This window comes from Periplaneta americana, chromosome 17, assembly GCF_040183065.1.
Source record: "Periplaneta americana isolate PAMFEO1 chromosome 17, P.americana_PAMFEO1_priV1, whole genome shotgun sequence".
Classification (NCBI taxonomy): domain Eukaryota; kingdom Metazoa; phylum Arthropoda; class Insecta; order Blattodea; family Blattidae; genus Periplaneta; species Periplaneta americana.
The window spans coordinates 2,681,682-2,708,823 of NC_091133.1; the positions used below are offsets into that span (position 1 = coordinate 2,681,682).

General features: G+C 35.6%; 1 protein-coding gene across 2 annotated transcripts in view; it reads right to left on the minus strand.

The window, feature by feature from the left end:
• Window positions 1-27,142, minus strand: part of LOC138693105 (zinc finger protein 723-like) — a 50,892-nt gene that overhangs the window by 13,319 nt on the left and 10,431 nt on the right. Inside the window, exons 1-3 of one of the 2 annotated variants that reach the window (XM_069816734.1) lie at window positions 21,863-21,951; window positions 11,157-11,245; window positions 4,526-4,663 (exon numbers count right to left, since the gene is read on the minus strand). In XM_069816734.1, coding sequence (XP_069672835.1) covers window positions 4,526-4,663; window positions 11,157-11,240 — 222 coding nt within the window. In that variant the 5' untranslated portion in view covers window positions 11,241-11,245; window positions 21,863-21,951. Of the gene's footprint in view, window positions 1-4,525; window positions 4,664-11,156; window positions 11,246-21,862; window positions 21,952-27,142 lie in introns of those variants that run through there. The other variant, XM_069816735.1, reaches the window with a different exon arrangement.

A 27,142-nucleotide genomic window follows, 5' to 3' on the forward strand; every position in this document is an offset into this window, starting at 1 on the left:
AAGAAGCTGAACTAGATTGATTAGAGAGATACACATAAAAAAAATAAGAAAGATATTCCGGTTGTGGCACTAATGTAAGTGAATTGGAAAAAGCAGTGTTCGCTTTTGAAAATGTAATGACAAACAAAAATGGATAGCAGATATAGAAGAAGAGAAAAGGTCACTACGAATCGTCATATATCAGATGCAAGGGAGATAAATACGGCAATTCAAAATGTAAACACAAATAAATAGGAAGGCAAATTTTCCTTACAGAGAAGCTGTTGTAAGTTCGCTTCATCCTTTAAGTGAAACAAGACGAGATTTGCATACACTGTCAACTTTGTAAGCCACAATTTTGAGAACCATACAAATGACGATGTAGTAAATGTTAAACGAACTCGGAGATATTTGAAGGGTTCAAGAGATTTGGAATGAAATATTCAGCTGAAGAGAATGAAATGAAACTGGTGGCATTTTGTGATGCAGATTATGCTGGTGACGTCAAGTACTACAGGCTACGTAATACTGTGTCACTGAAGACCTTGTTCTCGCAGACAGCCCACTGTGGTATTATCAACTACTGACACTGAATATATTGGGGTTGCTAACTGCTGCAAGGAAATGTTCTATCTAAAAATGCTAATCTAAGAACTCACTGGAAAACAATAAGTGTACAAGTAAGCTTATCATGTCTAGAGAGATGAATGAAAGAAGTAAGCAGACACATGTCAGATGTAATTTTCTAAGTGAAAAGTTTAATGAAAACTGTTTCAGCAAAATATTGTCCCACCTGACGACAATTGGGTGATATGTTTACAAAACCTTTGTCTAATAGATTCAAGGTATACAGGGTGTTTAAAAAATACGGGGCATAATTTCAGGTATGTATTTCCCACATGTAGACAATCAAAATAGTTCATTACAACATGTGTCCGGAAATGCTTCATTTCCGAGTTATGGCCTTCACAACATTGAAATTCACTGGAACGTTCTTCTTCCCGCTGATCGTTGTCATTACAGAAGATGTTCAAAATGTCCACCTCCTGCTTGAATACAGACCTCACATCGATGTCTCATTGACCTGCGAACACGATCCCAAACTCCAGGAGTATTGCGTATGTTCTCAGAACATGCCACAATTCGATTCCGAAGGCATTCCAAATCAGGCACCGGAGATGAATAAACCAATGATTTTAAATGGCCCCACAAGTAGAAATCGAGAGGGTTCAGATCAGGTGAGCGTGGAGGCCAAGCAACTGGGCCACCTCTACCTATCCATCAATCAGGGAACCTTTGATCCAAGTACCGGCGAGCCGTACGACTGAGGTGTGCAGGAGCGCCATCATGCAAGAAGTGAATGTGTTGATGACTGATCAGTGGAGTGTCTTCTAAAACATGAGGTATGGTGTTTTCCAGGAAGTTTGTGTACGCCTGCCCCGTAAGTCTGTTTACAAGTACATGGGGTCCAACTAATCGAACACCAATCATACCGGCCCACATGTTGAGGGAGAACCGCACCTGGTGATGAGATGGAACATTTGCATGTGGGTTTTCATACGCCCATACATGCTGATTGTGGAAATTTGTTATGCCATCTCGTGTGAACTGTGCTTCATCTGTAAATAATACTAAGGCACGAAAGTTCGGATTTACACCACACTGCTGCAAGAACGACTGACAGAACCTAACTCCTGCAGGGTAATCTGCTGGTGACAAGGCCTGTACACGTTGAAAATGATAAGGATACAATTGATACTCTTTCAACAGTCTCCAGACAGTCGTATGAGGAACACTGACTTGCAATGCTACCCTTCGTGTGCTGATAGAAGGAGTCATGTTCACAGCCTCCAGAATCTCCTCCTGTACTTCTGAGTTGTAGATCTTGGTCGTCCCCTTCCCAAACCAGGAGAGTTAAATTTTCCGTACTTGCACAGACGGTAATGGAGACGTACAAATATCTTCCGATCTGGACATTGTCGCTGTGGGTACCTCTCCTGGTACAAACGACGAGCCAGCGCAGCATTGCCGTCCGCCTTACCGTACATGAAGTGTATCTCTGCCAGCTCTTGATTTGAATACATGTCGCACAGTCTAACGCCTACACAACACTGAATGTAACCTTCGCCTCGGAATGAACTGTCAGAGTGACCTCTTAATGTCTCCTTTGACGGCAACGACATGCTGAAATAAAAACGTTCCGGTGAATTTCAATGTTGTGAAGGCCATAACTCGGAAATAAAGCATTTCCGGACACATGTTGTAATGAACTATTTTGATTGTCTACATGTGGGAAATACATACTTGAAATTATGCCCCGTATTTTTTAAACATCCTGTATAGAGATTTATTGATGAAACAAGGCTGAACTTCGTGTGTTTTAAGTATAAAATGAAAAACTTTATATAATTAAGGAAGGATGTTGGAAATAATATTGTACCTGTGTAATTATACAACGTTATATTATAGCTGGCTATGGAATAAGAGTCACGTGTCATTGTAAAACAAAGAGAGGGCATGTCTTTGTTGTGTTTAAGAAGATAAATGCTTTTAGTGTGTTCTGTAATGTAAGTATGTATGTATGTATGTATGTATTTATTCACACTGCAATGGCTATATACCTGGTGGCAGTGGTAACTAATTACACTCAATAATGACAATAATAAACTTATTAATTAAAATACAATTAAGAATAATACTAATAATTAATACTAACAATAATTAATAATAATAATAATTAATAATAATAATAATAATAATAATAATAATAATAATAATAATAATAACAGGGAATATCCTAAATTAAATGAATCACGATCACTTAAAATAACATTTAAAATAAATCTAATTTGTATCTTAAACCTAAGTTCTAACTAAAACCCACGAGTATGATATGTTCATATCTGCACAAGTACCTTTCAACACTATACTCAATTCGCTGTCAACTCACTCACTGCACTGGAACTACGACACATTTCACTGATTCTATCCTGATTTCACTAACACTTCAAAAACATTTCACTGTTCAAATACTTTGCACTGCCACTATAAACTATAAAGTTTCACTCATAGGAACGCGTTTCACTTACACAACACACTTCACTGACACAACATAATTCTTCACTGATACAACACTTCAATAACAAAATATCATTTACACCCTTTAAATACTGTGTATAATTACCGTCTATTAGTAAGGTCCTTAAGCCTATTTTTAAACACATTTTTGGTTGTTGGTAAAGCCTTTAGTAAGTCTGCAGGTAAAGCATTCCAGTCCCTGATGCAATATAATGTTTTATCACACAACACAATAAAAATGAGGAGTATGCCGCATAAGCAGCTAACAATGAAAGGAAAAGAAAGTCTTCCATAACACAGGCAATTTGACCACAAAATAAAAATAATATTTATTCAATGCCTATTATTAATAAAATTATTTCATCTTCCCTTGTACATGTTACATTAAACCCTGCCATTCTGTAGACACCACATTTTGAAAATCTCTCATATTTCACTTCCAATTTACTACTGTAGTTTGCAGGTTCAATTCATTACTGATATTTCCATTCAATTCTCCTGATCCAAAACCAAATAGATACATAAAAATCTCAAAATCGAAAATATTGTAGCTAACGAGTTTTGTGAACGAGTTGCTCAAATTATTTCTCTTTCTGCAGAACACAGAGACATGATAATGAGTATCAGTAACGAATTTTATGTAACCTATTAAATGTTGTGTATAATTTTTAAGTTTCCATCATTCCTACATTGTAGGCAAGAGAACATTGCCAATTGTAATTTTCAGTGTGAGCCATTGCCAAAAACTTCCTTCACTTCATATTCAAAAGTCATTTATTTTGTCTAGTAGGAGGTAGGCCTAATGTTTGCGGATTTATCTTCAATGAAGAAAATGAGAACATCTCATATAGGCCACTGCTCAAGCTATGATCCTGCAACTAATTATCCACCAAGGACTAATCCAGTGAAAATAACATTTAAATGTCTTAAATATTACAAATATAATTATAGACACTTCTTAAAGTTAAAATATCTACTTTTCACCTATTACTGCTGCTAAATTCTAGATTGTTAATTCCTTTTTATTATATTAATGTGAAATGTCATCAACTAATGCATTGAGAAGGATTATAATTTTTGCTCATAAAAACAGTTATTCCATTATTGAAAAATCACTGACAATTTTACGACTTCAGACAAGAATTCGAAAATTCAAAATGAAATGGTGTCACCAGGCATAACACGTTCTCCAATGTTAAGTTAGCCATAAGAAGTATTAATGTTGAAAGTAAACTTTCTCAAGTTTAAAAAAATGAAATCAAATACTGTTCATGTTTGGTACAATTCTGAAGGAAAAAAAAAACAATTAATAAAATACCTACCCTGAGAATGTACACTGAGAGTAAGTTGTGTTACGATTTCAGAAGATAAGATTATAACATAATGTAAATGATTCTCATTTGGCAACCAACAATGTGGGAGAGTTGTTCAGAGATAGTGTCTAGTGCAACATAACGACTTCACTTACCTCAGCTTCACACTTCACGAAGGCAAAATTAATTGGCGTATGAGTATCATCCGATGTCATCTCTGGTGAGAGATCATAACTGTGGTCCACGTATTCCTTCTTTATCAGAGTCGGGTGAAGATTTAATACATTCACTTCCTGTAGAGCACAGAGACATAATAAAAAGTAATTTATATTTGATCATATGAATCTGACTTCAAGTGCAGCGTGCAGTATCAGTGTCTGGTCCCTGCTTGCAGCATGAGAGAGATAAATTAATAAAATAAGGACGAAACCTCGAAAACTGCATAAAACGACCGTGAAAACGATTAGAACAGAAGCAGAGAATTATTTCCCAATTTAAATAAAATTTCACCACATGCCAGATCAAGACAACAATGTGTTCATGTGTACTGTGGTGTAGTGTGAGGTTTTAGTTCCTCACCACTAGATGGCACCTCGTATTAGTTATTACGCGTTTACGTTAGATGGTGCTGTATATTTTGTTTTCCCTCTATGCCCACTAGGCGGCATAATTGAGCCTTGCTTACGATTAGGTCCGAGATTAATCAGCCTTATTAGTGTTAAGATGAGCTGTCTGATTGGTCGGTTTAAAGTCTAACGGATCTTTTTGTTTGGCTTGCCGAGCTCGTTCTTGGAGAAGCAGTTGTCGACCTGAGTTCATCACGAGAGTTCATTACGGGAGTTGACGACGAGACTTCATCGAGGAGAGTTGATCACGACAGTTCATCAAGAGAGTTCATCACGACAGTTCATCAAGGGAGTTCATCACAAGACTTCATCGAGGAGAGGTCGACGACAGTACCTCTGAGAGAGGGGTTGGTTGCAGGACGTCGCAGAAGAGAGTTGGTTGGGGTTCCTCTGGGAGAGGACCTAAATCCAGGATACATCTCAGAGACTCTGACTACAACACGGCTGTTGGGGAACAGTCGACTGGACGTTTCCACAGACTGGTTTTCCTGCAGCGGACTTGGAGTCCGGAGATATCTATGCGTGGGGAACAGGCCATATGAGCGTGCCCGCTCACATTGGAGTTCGTGTCTTGCTGAGTACACGAAAGCACTGCTTCGTGTATACGAGTGTGATCCGGCAGCCACATACTGGGACGGACTGGTGTATCCGTTCAGAGCGGAATCCGCTGGGAGTGAATCACTACGTTGGAAGGAACGTAGTAAATTGTGATTGGGAATCACAATGTCTACGGTTGGTGTACAGACTACGCGGTATCGGCACGTCGAGGTCGAGTTATCCACGGAACGTCATACACCTGTGTCACGAGTCGTTTATGGATTGTCAGCGGTATGTTGGAAATATGCTGCCAGGTAGTGGACTTCTACTCAAGCCGCAGTGGAACATTTCGGGTTTGTTACGGTGCAAGTGATTCCGAGGTATGTACTCAGTTTGATGCTAGAGGTCAAAGTACGGTTGCTCCCTTTTGTGGGAAAAGACATGTCCGTCAGCGAGACAAGTCTGTGTTTATTGGAACTATGTGTTCGTCTCGCGGGGCCCAGTCATCATCAAGAATGGACCTCTTTTCTAATTGTAACGTTCGCGGGATTTTCCCCAGGACTCATTAATCATCCTCTCACTCATTCTAGTATAGTTAGATGTAGCTCTCATTTTAGTATAGTAACGTGTATCATCCTTTTATCATTGTTAATTTTTAGTTTCTCATTTAGCTTAATAAATCATCATTTGTTAATTGTTAATGGTTTAATGATTATTTGTTATCTATTCGCCCATCTGTGTAACAATGAGGCAACTCACTATTTCACAGCAGTACTACAAAAAAAAAATCCCCTCACACCTTTGGCATGTAATATTACCTTACTGTTTTACATGTCTGCTTGTGATTATATGAACAAACATACCTAACTGCTGATCAATAAATTTATAGAAGCAAGCAGAATTGAAACATCACAGACTGGCTAATATGCAGAACGAGACAAAACTCAGGGTGCTACAAAAGTGTGAAACTGGAGTTAGATCTGTTCCACATTAGTATTCAACACTTGCCTACGTTAATATTTACTAAAAAAAACATTTCCAGTTTCAAAATTATGGGGTGAATGGGGACAGTTTTGATAGTTTTTACCTCTACACATTTAAACCAATTATTATGTTTCGACCCAACAAATTTTATCATTAGAACAAATTGTTTATGTTTCAATTGCCTATGTGAAAAACACTGTCATGTAACTGCAATTTTACATACAGGGCTTTCATTTCAGAACTTTCCAGCATAAATAACTAATATTATTTACACTGAATTCAATTTAAACAAAAAACACATCAATTTGGATATTCAGGGGGAAGTCTGAAACCAGGCTTAATTGCATTTTATGTTTCACCCTCAACCACAACCACTCCTGTTAGAAATTTCAAATGGCACACCTTTATTTTTATACTTATATATGGAAGAGCATTCAATTGTTTATATATCTCATTCATTTATTTCACATCTTTTGTTTTATACTGTTGCCTAGCAACCTTGATTGTTGTTACTGTTGATTAGAGCTCAAGGTACGAATATCGTATTTGCTCGCGTATTTTAAGCACCTTAATTTTTAAAGGATTATTATGAACTTTAATTTTGCTCTGTGTATTTTCCGCACACATTTCACGTACTTTTTTTTTTCAGTGTAGTATGAATTTTCCTTCCCTAAATTCCATTGCCAATACTTGCATTGTTTATGCTCAACTACCTGCTTCACAAAGAAACCCTAAATAAAGTTACTTCAACATTGATGCTTATGCTTGTAAATTATCCCTAAGGGCAGTGACTGTGACAAGTTTTACTGTTTAACAGGTATCGTGCAGTTGTCACAGTAACATGAAGAATCCATCGATCAACCACCTATAGGCCTATAAACTCGTACAATGTACTTAATTGAAGACTACTTATTGAGAATGCTACATCTGTTACGTCTTTGCATTCATTATGATTGTCATATACCCATTTAATTATTACTTATAATTTACGGTTACCAGTGATCTTAGGTGACAAAAGTGCTCTATTCTTAATTACTATATACTTGAATAAAACCCAGATCAAGAAGTCTAATTTTAAAAATTCTCATATTTTACGCACCCCAATTTTTCAAACAGCCAAAATAGATTAAAAAGTGCGCAAATTACGCGAGCAAATACGGTACCATTGAACATTTCTTGTAATAGTCGTGTTCGTGTATTAAATTATTGTTTTTTTTTTATTCAATGACTAGAGTCATTGGCCATACAATGGCGATAGAAACTAAAAAGAAAGAAGACGAAATAAAGTGAACAATGTGCAAGTGAAACTATGAAGGAGAGGATGTCAGCCTGCTGCATTCTTTCTCTGGCCTCCCAGTACCTATTCACAAAGCTGGCAGATGAAAGTGCTGGACAAGTCTTGGTGTGGTTTGAGTCCATGGTGTCGGAACATCCACAGAGCATGCAGTGGGGGCTGGATAATACACCCAGGCGGTGGAGGTGATTAGCCAGACAGTCATGACCGACTGCGGTGCGGAACATCGCAACAGCTTCTCTTCTGGGTCATTCGGGGAGAGTGGAGTTCAGTGCGTCCTTCCAGTGTTTATCTTTAATTTGTTCCTCCAAACTCTTACGGAAACATTGTCTCACTCGACTTCTTATATTTGTAGATGCTCTATGGAATGGCAGCATGTTAGAATATGAAAGGGGGATAGTTGTTCCTTTCTTTGCCAGAAAGTCTGCTGCTTCATTCCCGGCAATGCAGCAGTGAGAAGGTATCCATTGCAGATGTACAATTTTATATAGTTTCTTGATGTCTTCTCTGCATTGTTGAATGTCATCATTAGCTGGTTGTAGTAAGTAGTTTCCAATTGCAGATACCGCTGCTTTGGAGTCACTGACGAGGACAATGTTTGGAAATGGGAAGGACCTGCACAACCGTTCATATGGCTCTTACTTCTCCATCAAAAGGTGTATGGTTGTTGCCTAGAGTGAGATAGGTAGAGAACAGTTGGCAATGAATTCCGGCTCCAGTAGGCCCGTGTTTTTCTATTTGGGAGCCGTCAGTGTACACATGCAGCCATTTGTCTTGTGGGTAGTGGATTTGTACTGTCTCTAAAGCAGAAATTATATTTCTTTACGGAGCTGAAAACCGTTGTGCTTGTAGAACTGCTAGAGCTTTCAAAGAGAGGCATCCTGAGAAAAATGTAGGCTAAGTCACTGATATGTCATAGATCTAATAAGCTACGGTAATTTGAAGAAACTGGTTCCGTGTAAAATAAAGCAAATGGCCATTCTAGAAAACTCGATGAAACTTCGCAGACTGAAATACTAGGTCATTTCATTAATGAACCCACCACCTCCATTCCAAAAGTAGCTGTTGTAACAAACATTTCGGTTCATTCCATAGATAAAGTGCTGCAAATGAACAAATTTTTCTCCTACAAAATACAGTCACCAACAGCTCAGCGAAGACGACTTTGATAAAAGAGTAGAATTTTGTGAACATATGTCTCAGAGAATTGAAGATGATCCAAATTTTACAAAAGATATTTGTTTTAGTACAAAAGCGACTTTTTTCTTAAAAGGGTTCGTCAACAGGTGCTGCATCATTGAAAATCCGCATGTGTTTCGTGAAGATAATACCCAGTTTCCTCTGCAGATGAATGTGTTGGCTGGAATTTTTGGGGATGATATTGTTGGACCGATTTTCATTGAAGAAAACCTGACTAAGACAACGGTTTTCAGGTCCATAAATAAATATAATTTCTGTTCTCTCTTGACGGTTATACACCATTTTACAATAATTTAATACACGAATACAACTATTACAAGAAATGTTCAATGGTATTTGTAGCTTCAGCTCTAATCAAAAGTAACAAAAATCGAAGTTGCCAGGCAACAGTATAAAACAAAAGATCTGAAATAAATTAATGAGGTATATAAACAATTGAATACACTTTCATATTTAAGTATAAAAATATAGGGGTCCCATTGGAAACTTCTAAACGGGTTGGCTGTGGGTTGGGGGGTGAATTCTAAAATCCAATTAAGCCTGGTCTCAAACTTCCCCCTCAATATCTAAATTGACGTGTTTTTTGTTTAGAATGAATTCAATTTAAATAATTAGTTATTTAGGCTGGGAAGTTTTGAAATGAAAGTCCTGTTTATATTTTTTAAGACGTTACCCTTTTCACCCCAATGTTGGGGTCAATAGAGACACACTATTTTAGCCCAATGTTTCAACTCTAGTGTACATTAGGACGAATAGGGGCATTTGTTATCATTTTAAAAAAATCTACCGGTACTTTATTAATTGAATAGAGAAAATTACATATTATAACACAAAACTTTACCATAACTGAATACAAGTCCTTAAATCCATCTGGTAGGTTCAGAGCTGCCAGCACTTGTGCCTGCTGGAACTCAAATTCGTCAGCTACATTTGGAAACACATAAATGTTGGACATCTTGCAAGATTCTCGGAGAAAAGTTCCAAGATACTTCTGTCCTGGATTGATAACTTTCAGTACTTTCTCCATCAGCATTTTTCCCAAGCCAAGTTCATAGGTGAACTTGACCTTCATCCACGTCCGTTCTTCCATCGTGACTGACTGTCTCATCTATTTCTTCATCAGACAATTTTTTATTTATTTTAGAGGTTATTTTACGACGCTTTATCAACATCTTAGGTTATCTAGCGTCTGAATGATATGAAGGTGATAATGCTGGTGAAATAATTTCCAAGTCCAGCACCAATAGCTACCCAGCATTTGCTCATATTGGGTTGAGGGAAAACCCCGGGAAAAACCTCAACCAGGTAACTTGTCCCGACCGAGAATCGAACCCGGGCCACCTGGTTTCGCGGCCAGACGCGCTAACCGTTACTCCACAATAGTTTACTGAAAATGAGCAAGTATAATGATGCACTGAACACAAAATTCCCACTACTAGACATAACATTTTACACAAAAATGAAGCCAAGAAGTCAGGTGATTGACACGCCCATGAATCCTAGAAAATAATTTTGTCTGCCTGAATGGATGTAAAAAAAAATCATAATTTCCCTTAAGAAGAAAATGGGATATTTCCTTTTCTTTAAATTAATTAAATTAACAATGAATTTTTCTTGTTTCTGTACCTTTTCATTCCTGTATCGCTATTTACCCCATTTTATGGTACTATATTATAGTCAACAAAATAAAAGAGATTTGCATGGGATTAAAAGAAACTTATATTAAAGCTTGTTGAATACTGAACAAAGTATATAGGGCTATCAGGAAAATGTAATTGCAGCATGATGGAAAACAGAACGAGGAACTCAAAACTTTGTTTTATTCAGTCTGATTAAGCCTCTGAATGTAGCCGGCCTGGATGGCTCAAGCGGTAGGGGCACGGCATATCCCTATCGCTTGGTCCGAAGGGTTGTGGGTTCGAGTCCCACCTCGGGCATGGGTGTTGTGATTGTTGTAGTATAAGTAAAACAAAGGAAACAAAACCAAAGGTAAACAAACAGAAAACAAAAATAGATAACTTTGGAAAACGGCCTCTGGCCGGTCGAAATTTAAATAAAAAAAAAAATGTAATTAGTCATGCTTTGCTGTCATTTGGCAAACTGCTATAAATACCAGTACCGCAAATAGACAATAAATATATTTACCTCTGACAAATGCTTCTTCTCTTCCACATCACTGGATTGTATAGCCAATGGGTCGATCTCGGGTTCCATCTTGATAGCATCCATCACAACTGAAAGAGGAGATTAAGAAAGTGATTCAACTGCATTGTCAGCTGTTGAGAAAGCTTTATTGCCTTCTTGTTACCAACTAGTTACCTGCTATGCAAACGCACGAAACATCTTTGGTAGGCCTATTACTGAATACGTCGTTAAGAATTTTATTACAGGCCCAATAGAAATTACGTCCGGAGTCCCACAGCGGAGTGTCTTGGGGCCCCTTCTATTCCTGGCTTTTTAAAATGATCTGCCAGTTAACATCTTGTCCAAGGTTCGCTTATTCGCGGATGACTGTATCGTATATAGGGAAATAAAAAGTTATGAAGATATTACTCTTCTTCAGAATGATCTCAATAGAACAAACGATTGGGCAATGGTCAACAAAATGAAAATAAATTCTCTAAAGAGCAAAGCCGTCAGTTTTACAAGAAAAAGAAATAAAATTATCGCATCGTATACGTTAGGAGGTGAAACCATTCCGGAAGTTAAGAAATGTAAATACCTTGGAATAACTTTTAGCAGCGATCTCGGCTGGGGGGAACACGTTATTGACACAGCAGGAAAGGCATGGAGGGCGTACCTCTTTGTGATGAGGATACTAAGAAAAGGCTCTGATAAATCCAAAGAGATTGCATATAAGTCACTAGTTCGTCCAGTAATGGAATATGGTGCTGCTTGTTGGGATCCTTACAGATTAGATCATATTAAGACACTGGAAAAGATTCAAAAACGGGCTCTCAAGCGTTGTCATAATAATTCAACATTAAAATGGGACATATTCACGGACAGGAGAACACGAATTCGATTATGCGCAATGTACAAAACATACAGAGGTGAGCATGCCTGGAGAGAAATAAAGAATAGGTTGCAGCCGCCAAATTACTCTCCAAGGAACGACCACTCACATAAATTGAGGGAAAGAAGACAGAGGACGGGCACTCGAAAGTTTTCTTTTCTCACTCGTACTATCAGGGACTGGAATGCTCTACCTGCAGACTTACTAAAGGCTTTACCAATAACCAAAAATGTATTTAAAAATAGGCTTAAGGACTTTACTAATAGACGGTAATATATTATGCAGACTATTTTGTGGTTTTACAAGTATAGTGAGTAAGCAGAGAAACATAATGAATCTCCAGTGATTTATATTGGGTGTGCAGTGTGTTGTAGTGAAAGTGCAATGAGTTTATAAGTAAATTCTGAGAGTTATAGTGGCAGAAAAATAGATTTATAGTGAACGGGTGTGAGTTATAGTGATCGTCCTAAATTGCTTGTAATGGGGTCTAGGCTAGCGATTTGAGGTTAATATAGGAAGTACAATTCTACGGAATAATAAGGATGTAATTGATGTTCTGTTATATGAAATGTGTTGTCACAGTTTAATGTGTTTTGTGTCAGTGAAGTTCTATAATTTACAGTGGTAGTGCAAAGTATTTGAACAGAGAAATGTTTTTGAAGTGTTAGTGAAATCAGAATAGTGTCAGTAAAATGTGTCTTAGTTCCAGTGCAGTGAATGAATTGATAGCGAAATGAGTGTAGTGCTGAAAAGTACTTATGCAAGTTTGATCATATATCATATATACTCGTGGTTTTAAGTTCTAACTTAGGGTTAAGATATAAATTAGATTTACTTTAATTAATTATGTTATATTAAGTGATTCATTTAATTTAGGATGCTCCTTGTTAATATTATTATATATTGCTATTATTATTTTATTATTAATATTATGACTGTATTTTATTATTATGTAATTATTGAGTGTAATTAGTTAGGCCTACCACTGCCACCGGGTATTTACCCATTTGCAGTGTGAATAAATACATACATACATACATCACAGCCCCAGTATGTGTTCAACAGCATGCATGGATGCACCCAAATAGATGTATGTAATAGACATCCACAAGAAGAGTTAATTACAAAATAACTTCATCACTTTCTGTCACTAGTGTTCTTCTCTCTATCATACAGACTATTTTCACCTGAAGGATACAAGTTTAATAGTGTTAGCAATAATGGTTTCACGGGCTATTAGCCGGGTTAAGTCATTGAAATGTTCCAAGCTTTTGGCAACTAATTCTGCAGTCATCAATAACTCTGAAGATGGCTGCAGAGTTAGTAGCCGGAAGCTTGGAACATTTCAACGACTTAACCCAGCTGATAGCTTGCAAAACCATTATTACAAACCAGCGCCTAGAAACCTAATAGCGTTATTTTGTTAACTATTTGCATTATAAAAATGTGGTATACACCATTATTAATCTCATTCCATTTTGTGTTTACTGTTACACTTATGGCTATTGTTTCATTAAAAAAATAAAGCTTTGTGGTCAAAATACACTTTTTAATCTATGATTAATATTCATTCTCTCTTCATCATCATCATCCTTCACGAATTAGGCCTCTGTAGACCTGTTTCGGCCCCATCTAGCAGTCTTCTTAAAGCTCTTCCTGGTCGACGATGTCCTCTAGGTTTATACTGCATCATAATTTTTGGGATTCTTGAATTTTCCATTCTTCTTACATGATCTAGCCAATTGAATTTGTATCTGCTGATTTTTTCTTCTACTGACTCTACTTCTAATTGTTCTAAAATTTCTTCATTCCTTTTTCGGTCTAAAAGAGTATATCCTGCTGTCCTCCTCAAAAATTTCATTTCCGTTGCTTTGATTCTGTTCACGTCTTTTTTCTTTAATGACCAAATCTCGCTTCCGTATAAAAGGGTGGGTAATGCTAGTGTATTATATATTTTTATTCTTGTAGATTTTTGTACTAATTTAGCTTTTAATGCATTGTTTATTATTCCTAGAATTTGTGTAAATTTGGTAATTTTCTTGTTCACATCTTTTCCATTTTGATATAAGATATTTCACAACCCAGATAATTGAAATTTTGCACTTGTTCGAGGCATTGGTTATTGTGTATTATCTTACTTCTGACTGGGTCTTGTCCTAAAAATGCCATTACTTTTGATTTTTGTGCTGAAATTTCCATCCCAAAATCTTTTAATATTTTATTTAATGTATACAATCCTCTTTGTAAATTATCCTCTGAATTGGAAATTATTATAATTATAATTTCATTCTCTCTTGTGACCCTAAATCCAGCTGAAACAGCTCGTCTGTTTCAATAATAGCATAGAAGATATTTAAGAAGGTAGTTATGTCTCACTATATACATATACACAATATCATCTTATTTATTTTTCTCTTAGTTTCAATTATAATATTTATATTTGGTTAATTCTCTTACGGTTTCTGGTTAAGTAACTGGGGTTAACATTATCCTTGGAGTAAAACATGACTTACAAAATTTTGTTCCCATTCTGGTTTCTGACTCTGTAGGCTTTCAATTGTAGGCTAAATGTCATACTGAATTGTCCGATTCGCCAATGTTACCATACTCTAGTATATACAGTCACGAAGCTTAATACGTAGGGAATATGCATCCGTAGATAGTTGCTAACCACTAGGATCGCTACTATCGCCTCATCAGAGACAATGCGAAATAGTACCTGCATAGTCTATTGTTCCTAGTACTCTCATCTACTCAAGCTCTGTGACTGTATAGCCTACTCGTATCATAATAATAATTTCTGAGCTTACCATGATAAGACGGGCATTAAGAAATTATTGTTATAGCGCTTTCAGAATAAGAAGGCATATGGCCTACGCCAATCGAGTGCTAGCAGCAGATTGACGTTGTCACACGGTGCAAGAAACGTGGAAGACGGAGACAACAGATAAGGGCAGAAACTATCAGTCGCTGTGCGAGCGGAGCGAGACCTGTTCCTTCATTGTGTGTAATGTTTAAATATAATTACTCTTACTGAAATAATTTTCACCCCAATTTTTATTACTTCTTCGCTTCGCAGATCAGTAGATCTTGGAGTCACTAACTTGCGAAATAAAGTGACAGATATGTAGAAATTTACATTGCTAATGTCAGACAAAGAATGTCTTAATTTAAAAAAAGAATGCTGCATATTGTATTGCACTATCTGACATGTGGAAATTCTCTGAAAAATTTACCCAAATATTCAGACTTCCTTGTACAGCAGTGCTGAATTTATTATTGTTTATTTCTCCAGTGGAAAGATGAGATACAGTTTGTTTGTAGAGGCAGCCTACGAATCTAGCGATAATAAAACGTAAACATGTCTGTAGAAACGTAATTTAGCATTGATATTGAAGTTGAAAAGCATTTTATATTTCCTCTGCTAAATGAAGCCTACATAATTTAATTTAATTTAATTCTCTAGCTTATACTTTACCTAGGGGTCCAGGGTTCTATATTCTGGTTACGAATCTGGCTATAATGCATCGTAAGTATAATATGTGTTCATACATAATTCAGTATAAATACTGAAACTGTAGATTATTTTATTTTTCTCTGTTAAACTAAGTCTATCTAATTTTAATTTATTCTATAACTCTTACGTATCTAGAGGTCCAGGGTTCTATATTCTGGCTAAGAATCCGGATATAAGAAAATAAACATATTTGTTCACTTGTAGGCCTAATTCAGTACTCATATTGAAATTGAAGATTACTTTCTTTTACTTTGTTAAATCAAGCCAATTTAATTTAATCCTCAAGCTTATACCTACCTAGAGGTCCAGGGTTCTATGTTCTATCACCTGGCCTATGGCAGTATATGCTTACGAGTAAAGGTAGTTATATAGAAGTGAATATGAAAAGCGTAACCCAATAATATCGTTAATATATTGAAGGTAAATTTGTATATTAGAAAAAAGTATAAAATGTAATATATTATATGTAACGCGAGGTTTTTAAAATAGAAATTGAGTTTTGGAATTGTAAAATCTCGTTTCTAGCATGCCTGTATTTATTTTAAAGGTGAAATATAATTAAATTCCTTCACTTATAAAGTTTTTTAAGGATCTTAAGGAAGAATGTTAATAATCTTCGTATAACTCATCGAAAAAGAGGCAGAAATGTTCACATTTACAATATCAACCAAATATCTCATACGTTTAAGCAGTATTTCGTCTTATACCACGTATAATATTCCAATGAAAAGTGAAAATCGCATCTGTGGTTATTCTCAGCTTTCTTCTTGCTTTCTACGTTCTATAATTCGTAAATAACTCTTGTATACATGTAACTCTCATCTAAATCAAATTGTTGAATTCTCTGTAAGTTCATGCATATGTAGGCCTATATACTCTTTTTGCTGGTTGAGTGGAAGAGAAGGCCTTACGGCCTTAACTCTGCCAGCTAAAATAAATCATTATTATTATTATTATTATTATTATTATTATTATTATTATTATTATTATTATTATTATAATGGCACTGCTAACACATACTACTACTACTACAGTCTATTTAAAATATCATACGATGAAGTAAGGTTATGAAAATCGTCCAAATAATTAACACGTTTTGCGTTATTTTTAAGGAGAGGTAAATACTAGTATACCACCTATTTGAATTGTCTCTTTGTCCGAGAATACGAGATAACCAATGCACTTCTAAACCACACGCCTCTGCAATCAGATTCTTTGTTTGAAAAACTGACACGCACTGGGTCATAAATTCATAAGCTAGTCCTTTAGAAAAAGTATATACAGAAAATACAATACTCCTCGCCTGTGAGTGTAGAACTATCCTTTTGCGTATAACAGATGAAATACCAGAGCCACTTCCAATCCCTTCAAGATACATTGTTACGGAAGTTACACACTACACAAGAAAAAACAATCAACGTCTGAATTTGAAAATTAACAGAATCTATCTTCGTTTACAGAGAGAGACTTAGCAAAATATGTTCTATGCTGTAGGATGGATATCTCTCTTTAGTCTTAAAGCGATAACACGCGAACCAGTTGACATACAATTGCTATTCTTGTACTGTTGAGTTCAGAATTCGTAGCTCTATCGAATGGCACAGCTTAAAATTCATTCCTAGCCATAAATATTGTGCGCGCCAGAAAGAAACTGATACGCGACGCTTCAGCGAGACTTCACGACGATTTAACTAGGCAACACCGCTTCACTGTCACTGGCTAGTCGACATAGACCGGCCTGATCTAGCTCTGCCTTATATGCCTTCTTATTCAGAAAATGCTTTATATATAGTTTCAATTGAAGGCTTTGCACATTGTTGTAATAAACATACTTATGGAAACGTGATAGACGACTGTGCATTTCTTTATTTCAGCTTCATATTGCTTACAGACCCGGGATGCTCAAGATATAGAAGGTAAGTTTATTTGATAATACCAAACATGTATAAAAAATGGCAGAGTGTAACTTGAAAATTGAAGTAGTCAACCAACATAGCGATACATGGGAGATCCTACATAGAATCTGTTTTAATAAAAATGAATGATTTAGATAATGTTCTATGAAACAAGATAAAACGAGGAATTAAATTACAACAAGTTACATGGCATTCTGTGGATAGAAACGCTGATGCCGATATTCTTCTAGCAATTCATCCGTCAGATTCATCAATGCAAGTATCATGTTAGATCAGTAGAACTCTGGATGAAAATAAAGAACATGTATCAATCATCAGGCAACTCTTCTAAAACTCTGAAGTAAGTAATCCAAGAAAGGAGAAGATGTAGCATACAGTACGTCAGTACTGTACAGTATGACTGAAAGAATTTCATACCAGCTTAAAGGCATTGGAATATCTGTTTGTGAAAATATGAAAGTATGTATATACAGTAGAACCCCGATTATCCGTCACCCTATTAACCGATTGCTGGATTATCCGACTATCCTTCTCTTGCTTTTTTTTTTTTATACAGACACATATATATAGTGTGTCTTCTTCATATGTATGAAGTACTACTATACGTTACATTACTCGTAGTACTAGTACGTATTTTTTCTAGAGTATGTTATTACAAACCTTGACACTTACACAGTATGATCTGCTGTTAGAGTTGCCGTACTATAGAATTTCTATGTAACATATATTCCACCAGTATCAAAAGAAAACGTGTTGTGCTAAGTACCGAAAAAACGGAAATAATTGAGTGGTTCGGAGAAAGAGAAACTGTGGCTCATCTCGCATCAGAGTACGAGATTGGTGTTACAACTGTGCGCGATTTAATAAAAATCAACAATGAAGTGTATAAAGTATGTAAATCTACAACACGAGACCTGTATTATTCTTGTTTCCGCTGACAGCCATTACAAGGAATTTCCTTGGCCCTTAAAAACCCGTCGTTGACAACCAGACTTGAATGATGGACTTTTGATTCACTATCTAGCGTGTTAAACACAAGAAGACAGAGGAAATTAAGAAATGCAAGTATTATTCACTTAATTTACGAAAAAAATTTACGGTACGGATTGTCCGATTTTTTCGCTTAACCGTTCAGTCCATCCCCTTCATTACCACGGATAATAGAGGTTCTACTGTAGTCAATAGTTCACCAACAGAATATGAAAACTTAGATGTCGAATACAATCGCGAGACGAATTAATTAATCTAGATGTCTTATAATTCAACTACAGTGACACTGTTTTGTTTAGCTGCGCGGTTTTCATTTTCCTGTCGCCTGCCACTAGGAGCTTATCTGCGGCAAAGCGGCCACCTGGTTTGCCAGCACTGAAATATTTCGTTTAGGAATTTGTAGGTGTTGAAAATGTCCCTCACCAACTGCTACACACTGTTGACACCATCTTATGAAATTGTTAACTACTTTAAGAAATTCTGCTTCACTGATTTCAGTTTTTATATAGTCTTACTTGAATTAAAGTTATACAGAATTCCGGTATTTCAAAAGTTAGATGAACAAGACCCCAATAAGAGGTTGCATTTTTGTAACTGGATTGTAGAGAAAGTAAATTCTGAAAAAATTGACCCGACATTAATTTATTTTTCTAATGAGGCCTATTTACATTTAAATGGTCACGTATACTCTTAAAATCATCGGTATTACAATCAGGAGAAACGCAATCTTGTACTCGAAACACCTTTGTATGGTGAAAAAATAGGCGTGTGGTGTGCAATTAACGGACACAGAATTATTGGGCCTATTTTCACTCAGGACACAAAAACCCGCGAGCATTATGTGAATTAGATCCTAGACCCATTTTTAAATGAAGTGACTTATGAAGAACGTTCCTCTGTATATTTCCAGCAAGATTCTGCCACTGGTCACACTGCTGAAGAATCCATGACAGAATTGCGTCGAATTTTCGGAAGGAGAATTATCAGTACAAATTTGTGAGCCTCACGAAGTCCAGATTTAACAACGTGCGATTTCTATCTATGGGGGGGGGGCACTTAACCCCTTTTCGCATACTGGGACAGATATGGCACATATTGGTTTTATATTCATATAACTTATAATATAAGCATATAATATTTCAAACTGCATACTGGGACAGATATGGCACACTGTTAAGAATTGGATTTGACCATATGTGACATCAGTTGAGAAAAAGAGAACCACTTAAGTTATTTTAATATTAAACCAGTGTGTGCAAAGCTGTCCCAGGCAGTAAGGGTTAAAAATAAGATTTATTCCAAAACCCGCATACAATAATTGAGCTTAAAGATAAGCTCCTAGCGGCAGGGGACGACAAAATGAAAACCGCGCAGCCAACGAAAACAGTGTCACTGTATTACAAGAACAACAGCCAGGAATGAAAGACGACGATGCTTTACAGTTGAGGGAATTAACTTAAATCGTAGCCAGATAGGCCATAGCAATTGATATTAAGTGCATATAATAGCTCAGCCTTGTAGGATTTGGCAGCACTATGATGCCATCTATCTACTGCATAAGAAATCACGCTATAACTCTCATTTGATTACATGGAGCAACAGTACTTCCAACCCCTGCCAGGTCTGAATGGTCTCACACAGGAGGTCTGGGTTCGAGTCCCGGTTAGATCTGCGATTCTTTATTGAAAAATCAATAGTGACACTTGTGACAGACAAGGTCGCAGTTGGGATTTTTCTCGGGGTTCTCCCATTTTTCCCCATATTAGCTGTCTACATCATTCCGTTATCATTTCTCCATTGCCTGCTTGAAGCCTGGGTATTCAGCGAACCTTAGTTTAGTCAGCCGGTGTGGGTTTGGAAATGCGCCTAGCTTGAGGATTAGCGCAATAGATCATAACAGGTGGCAGTCCCGGGCTATAGTGCCCCCCTCCCGTAAATTCCATTCCATTCCAACTGTACTTTCACCTAGCGGTCGTTCCTAAACGATGGTAGCGATCCTGGAGTTTGTTCTCGTCCACATGTTAGGGGATGGCCAATCTGTTATGTATGTGATCAGGGCTCAATAAAACTTAGTTATACGTAGTGAACAAATCAAATACTTCAGCTACCAAGAATAAAACATAATTCAACAATATTAATACTGGTAGCAAATGTTACAAAAAAAATAATCAAATAATGTTTAAGTACATAGAATAGTGCCAGAGTGCAACTCTGGATTGGCAGGCAAACGTCTTAGCTGACTGGCTATATCGTATTTCAAAGTATTTTTCCATAATTTCTTAGTACATATAACAGTTGTTATTGATAGTAAGATTCTATAACATGTAAGTTATATTTTTCTTACAGATTTCCATCGAGAAGTGATATGTTAACGTAGCAATAGGTTTCAAAAATGAAGAAAGTTATCCGACAAAACAAGTCTTTTGTGTTGTGCACGCTTTGAGAACAAATAATGTTTAGGCCTTTTTTGAAACGAGAGAACACATTTGCTTGCCAATGCAATAGCAAAGATGTTCGATTTTCCACCTCATTTGAAAGGGAAAGAGACTCGTAGATCTCCATCAAAGAAACGAAGTGTGAAAGAAGCTTCCTCTTCTGTGGCAGTGAAAAATTCAGTCGAACACCTCTAGAATTCATGTGTGTATAACATATAAACATGAATACGACTTCAAGTATGCCAGTCTGGCGAAATTGGAATTTGAGTGTTTTCCGGTGAAAGCGTGCGCAATCTCAGCTGCATTTGGCCGGCCAATCTGACTGGGGTTTTTCATGGTTTCCCTCAGTCACACATACAAATGCCGGATTGGAAATTTACATACCATGATTCATCATAAACATTAATCAAAATCTAAAATCAATCAAGCAATCTACAACACACAATAGAACAACGGCCTACTGGTATACCCACAGATCCTAACACGCGATATGATCACAGGTGTTAAAGCCCGTATATCAACTTAACAAAAGAAAATGGAATGCTAAAGGTAACAAACATAGCCTAGTTGGTAATAAAACAACTCCCCCCTCCCTCCCCACCATTTCGGAACTAATGAGGTAGAAAGAATTAATAATATTTCTTTGCTATGGGCTAACATTTACTATGGTAATACCTACTACAATAAAGAGAAAACAAAGCATTCGGGAATATCTTATACTATAAATATTTTGGATAAATTTCAGAACACGGATTCTTTCCCTCTTACTTCAAAATTCCAACCTTGTGCACACAAAATAAATTATTGGCACTGAACAGTGCCTTTCCGTAAGCATGATGATGTGCCTTCGACAAACACAGACAAATCTGCTCTTCCTAGTATTGCAAAATATAATTGTCCGTAAGGAATCCGTATACTGAAATTTTCCCTTGAGAATCATGCATCAAGATGCGGAATATAATATCACATAAACATACCTGTGCGTCAACGTCCAGAGATAAATAGGTCACTGACAGAATATTACAGTTCAACTTTCCAATTTGACCCTCTACGCTGCAACGGACTCACAGGCAGAGATCAATGCTGCCGTGACATTAGGTCTGGGAAAGCCGAGGTTGATACCAATAAAATATTGCATCTACACCAACGATTTAGAAAATCTATTTCTAACTCGTTGCAGTGGCGGCTCGTGACGTAAAAAGTACGTGAAGCAGTGTTAGGTCGACTTTTATTTTTTTTTATTTTATTGGGTTATTTTACGACGCTGTATCAACATCTAGGTTATTTAGCGTCTGAATGAAATGAAGGTGATAATGCCGGTGAAATGAGTCCGGGGTCCAGCACCGAAAGTTACCCAGCATTTGCTCATATTGGGTTGAGGGAAAACCCCGGAAAAAACCTCAACCAGGTAACTTGCCCCGACCGGGATTCGAACCCGGGCCACCTGATTTCGCGGCCAGACGCGCTGACCGTTACTCCACAGGTGTGGACAGGTCGACTTTTAATTTTATAACAACAAAAATCATGTATAAGCCTACGCATATTTCCTTGTCACAGGAAATCAGGAGCAGTCGGAGTCTAAAATCTTTTAAGCACACTCTACTTAGAAATGTTTTTAATGAACAGAACTAGACTCTTGCGGAAGTTTCTAAATAGTCTTAAATGACCAATTTGTTATTTTTTTTCTCTCCTCTCTCTGTCTTCTTCTTTTTTTTCCTCATCTTCATATATTACTTAATCATTTGTATTTGTATGCCATTTAGTACGACTTTGCTAATCAACATTTTATGTCTTGTAACCCACATGTATTCTCCTATTAGTATATTAACTATATAGTATATCTGAAGTGAATTAATCGTCGAATTTATCTCGAGCATTTTAGGTCTTATAAATTGTGTGTGTGTGTGTGTGTGTGTGTGTATTTTCCCCTTATGTTATTAACCAATTTTAATTATGTGTAATTTTCTACTTTATTTTATATATTATGTAACCGATCTTGACTATTTGTAATTTTATATTATGTAACTGATCTTGTCTATTGTAATTTTCTACTATATTTTATGTAATTTCTAAGGTATTTTCTTTTGTGTTGTTTTGTAATTTAATTTTGTATTTCATGTATATTTTTGTAACCGGTTGAGTGGAAGAGAAGGCCTCATGGCCTTAACTCTGCCAGGCAAAATAAACCTCCTCCTACTACTACTACTACTACTACTATATTAAATGCCGGTTTATTAAAAATACGTAACTTTGATGATGATGATGATGGGCCTAGTAATGATAAAGTAATAAAAAATTAACAGTAATACGTAATCATACCTATTTTTTTAAGACAAGTTGAATCCTTCTGTCCTTCATGGCAGCGAATTTATCGGTCACATCATCGTGGAAAGGTTGATTCTTCATACTTTTTTTCACAATTTCCTTCTGCATGGAAATATTTACGAGTGACGAGAATCTTTGTTGAGACATGGAACTACGCAAATAGTTTTTAATTCGATTCAAGGAAGAAATACTTCTTTCCGCGGACACACTTACTGATGGCACTGTCATAATTAATGAAATCTTTATGAACTTCATTTTCCCGCAATAGTTCGACAACATTTTGAATGGGGACATTTTTGTACTGACTCTCGGAGTAAAGCAACTCAAGTTCGGCTTTAAGACGAGACATTCTTGGGAACAATGCTGGATAATGTTCATGTAATGAGTTTAGCTCACTATTCGGAAACGTTTTTGAATACACTTCGAATTTTGAAGTATCAAAGTAACAAATTTGAGTTTGTTTATATCTTGAAACCTGATATTCATCTGCATTAGAATGTTATTAATTATTTCGTAATATAATATCTTATAACTATCATACAATTGCTCCTTTGTTAGATTCTTGTACTTTCTTGCAGAGATGTCACTTTTTTCATGCACCATTTCAAATATTTTTGCAAAAGAATCCTCACTTCTAAGGACTTCTTCTGCAGAATATCAAAAAGGATAGCAGTAAGCTCAAAAAGTTCATGAAATACAAAGCAAAAAAATACATATTCAAAATCATTCATGTTATTTAAATAGCCCTCTGAAAGCCTCACTGCAGTCTCATCAGATTCTGGATCTTCCATTATTTCTTCAAATACAGACTTCAGATTATCCCAGTTTTCAACAATTACTCGAAGTCTGGAATTGGAGGACCAACGTGTATCTACCACTGTCGGTATACGTCTTCCTACAGTCGTATCCAGTAAGTAAGTTCTCTTAGCCGAGTGGTGGAAGAATGATGGTATTCCGCTTATGTTAGAAAAAAATATCCGACACTTTTGTATTTGTTTGCAACTCTGTTTCAGAACAAGGTTCAGGCGATGAGATAAGCAGTGTACAAAAATAGCTTGGGGGGCCACGTCTTGAACTTTCTTCTGCAGGCCATTTAAATGGCCAGCCATTACGCTAGCTCCATCATAGCACTGGCCGACAAGTTTTGATTTGTAGTCATATTGCTCCAAAACTGAGTCAACCAGCTGGAATAATGTTTCTGACGACCGATTTGAACTGACATCGCGCATGAAAACGGTTATAATAGAACATTATTTAGAAAACTAATATCTAAGAAAGAAAATTAACAGAAATCTGGCATTGGAGGACCAACGTGTATCTACCACTGTCGGTATACGTCTTCCTACAGTCGTATCCTGTACGTAAGTTCTCTTAGCGGAGTGATGGAAGAATGGTGATATTCCGCTTATGTTAGAAAAAAATATCCGACAATTTTGTATTTGTTTGCAACTCTGTGACATTAGGCCTATTATCAAACGTCGTATTATTTATAATGTAGGTTATTTACAAATGAAAAGGGCGCAATAATGAACAGTAAATGAAAAGTTCGTCCACTTTATCTAGATCTACTAAAGAGAACAACAAAAGAAAGAAAACATAAAAATAGCATACAAAACTAACAATAAAATCAACAATAACATTAATAACGATTTCCACCATATTGATAAACTTAATAAGAAAGGAGTGTATATGTTAAATTGTAAAACCTGTAATGCCAAATACATCGGGCAAACAAAACGGAACTTCAAAGTAAGATATAAAGAACACATCTCCGATTTTAAACATAACAGAGCAAAGTCAAAATATGCATCCCATCTCATTCAAAACGGACACGAACTTGGCTCAGTAAATGATACTTTAACAATAATTAAAACATATAAAGATAATACTCATATAAATACAGCGGAAGAATATTATATTTCGAAATATTATAAATGAAATAAATCTTTAATTAATGAAAATTTACCTAACTTACAGAACACACTATACAACATATGACGTCATGTATTCATGCGCGCACTGTCCACATCTTCCTCAGACCATGACATACGTAGTCGTCACACAGTCCTCACACAACCACCACATAATCAACATCTACACTGAGTAAGTCTATATAGATATTTTTATGCTGTTTTGGATAATATAACTAAAAAGCTTGATTTATACATTCACTTAACTATATTACAATTTCAAATTGCTACTAGTACATAATAACCGTACACAAATATTTATTTTCGTAACTATTTCATTACCCAAAATAACTGCACCAAATTTTGACCTTCATTTAAATTCATATGATGCCAGTCAAATACTTGCTTCATTAATATCATTAGTAGTGATTTATTTATTCAATATTTGATCTTTTTCAGTTAATTCTGATACTTGACTTGCACCATACCACACGTTCATTACAATTACAGTATTGGATATCGACAATACATCGCCATGTAAGTTTCTTCCAATTTATACTAATTAAATGTTAAATCCGTTAAAATTGGATCATCAACTTATTGAATTCAATTACTTCCAGATTGGAGGAACAGCATTATCGACAAAATCAAATATACATCATTAATCAACATCAAACAACCCAACGTATAATACATCGGCATTTATAATAAAACCATATAAACTTGAAAAATATTCAAATAATTACGTGACACAAACCATGATGCATACGTTTCTGAATGGTGGAATTATATATTATTGTGAAACAGAAATATGAATATAATAAATGTAATTAATGTAATTTTGCAACTCTTCACATTCATAATACTTTTTATCTTAGCTTTATATTTTATTATTTTTATCACTTTTAAATCATGTCATTTTATTATCTCATATGTGAAGACTTGCATTTATATATATATATATATATATATATATATATATATATATATGTAAATCAATATTTTTTGTAATCTATACGTGTATTTTAAGTAGTGACAATCAAGGCAGTCATATAGAATGTCAATGTGTATCACAGCAATGTTGGTTTTTAATATGTCTCATTTTGCATGCCACTAAATATGTTTGGTATTTGTAGATATTATGTAGAGAGCACTGATGTTGCTGAAATGTACTTCGTATCTGATGATGTTGGCGTAGACCAACGAAAACATTCATACGTCTTTTAAATATGTAATGTAAAGGTGTAGCACCTTAAACATATGCTGTGAAGTCAATGACTGAAATAAATACTTTTAAGATAGAGGCATAAGATAATTTCACTTTGATTCAAATGTCCACAATATATATATATATATATATATATATATATATATATATATATATATATATCAATCTTGCGTACATTGCTAGAAAGAAAAGTTGAATCGTGTATAGTCGCATACGCAGAATTGTCATGGGTCATCATTAAATGTTTTTACAATTTACGTTGTCAGTATTTTGAATTTTGTGTTTTATTATTATTATTATTATTATTATTATTATTAATATTATTATTATTATTATGTTACAGTATATTTATTAATATTATACCTACTATGTTCTAATAGAATATATACATGAATATCCTTATAAAATCTTTGAAACGTATTTTTTTCACAGTCATTCAATTTTTAACAAATTTTAACTTCTGTTTAATTTTGTATAATGGAAAATTCTTGTGACATTATTACACTTACAACACTTACACACTTACACACAATTAATACATCTATGTACATTATGTAGTCAAATAAAATAAATTCGATCCATAAAATAATAAATCCGTCATTAACTGTAATGTCTAGACTCTAGAGTTCCTTTATAATGAGAGTTGAGACGTTGACCCCAACAACAATTAAAATATGTAATGATTTGATAGCACTGAAAATGGAAAAACAAAACTCTTACGAGAAGTAAAACCATATACATATATTATATACAAATATTAAACGAATTTTATACATTATTTTATAATGCATTAT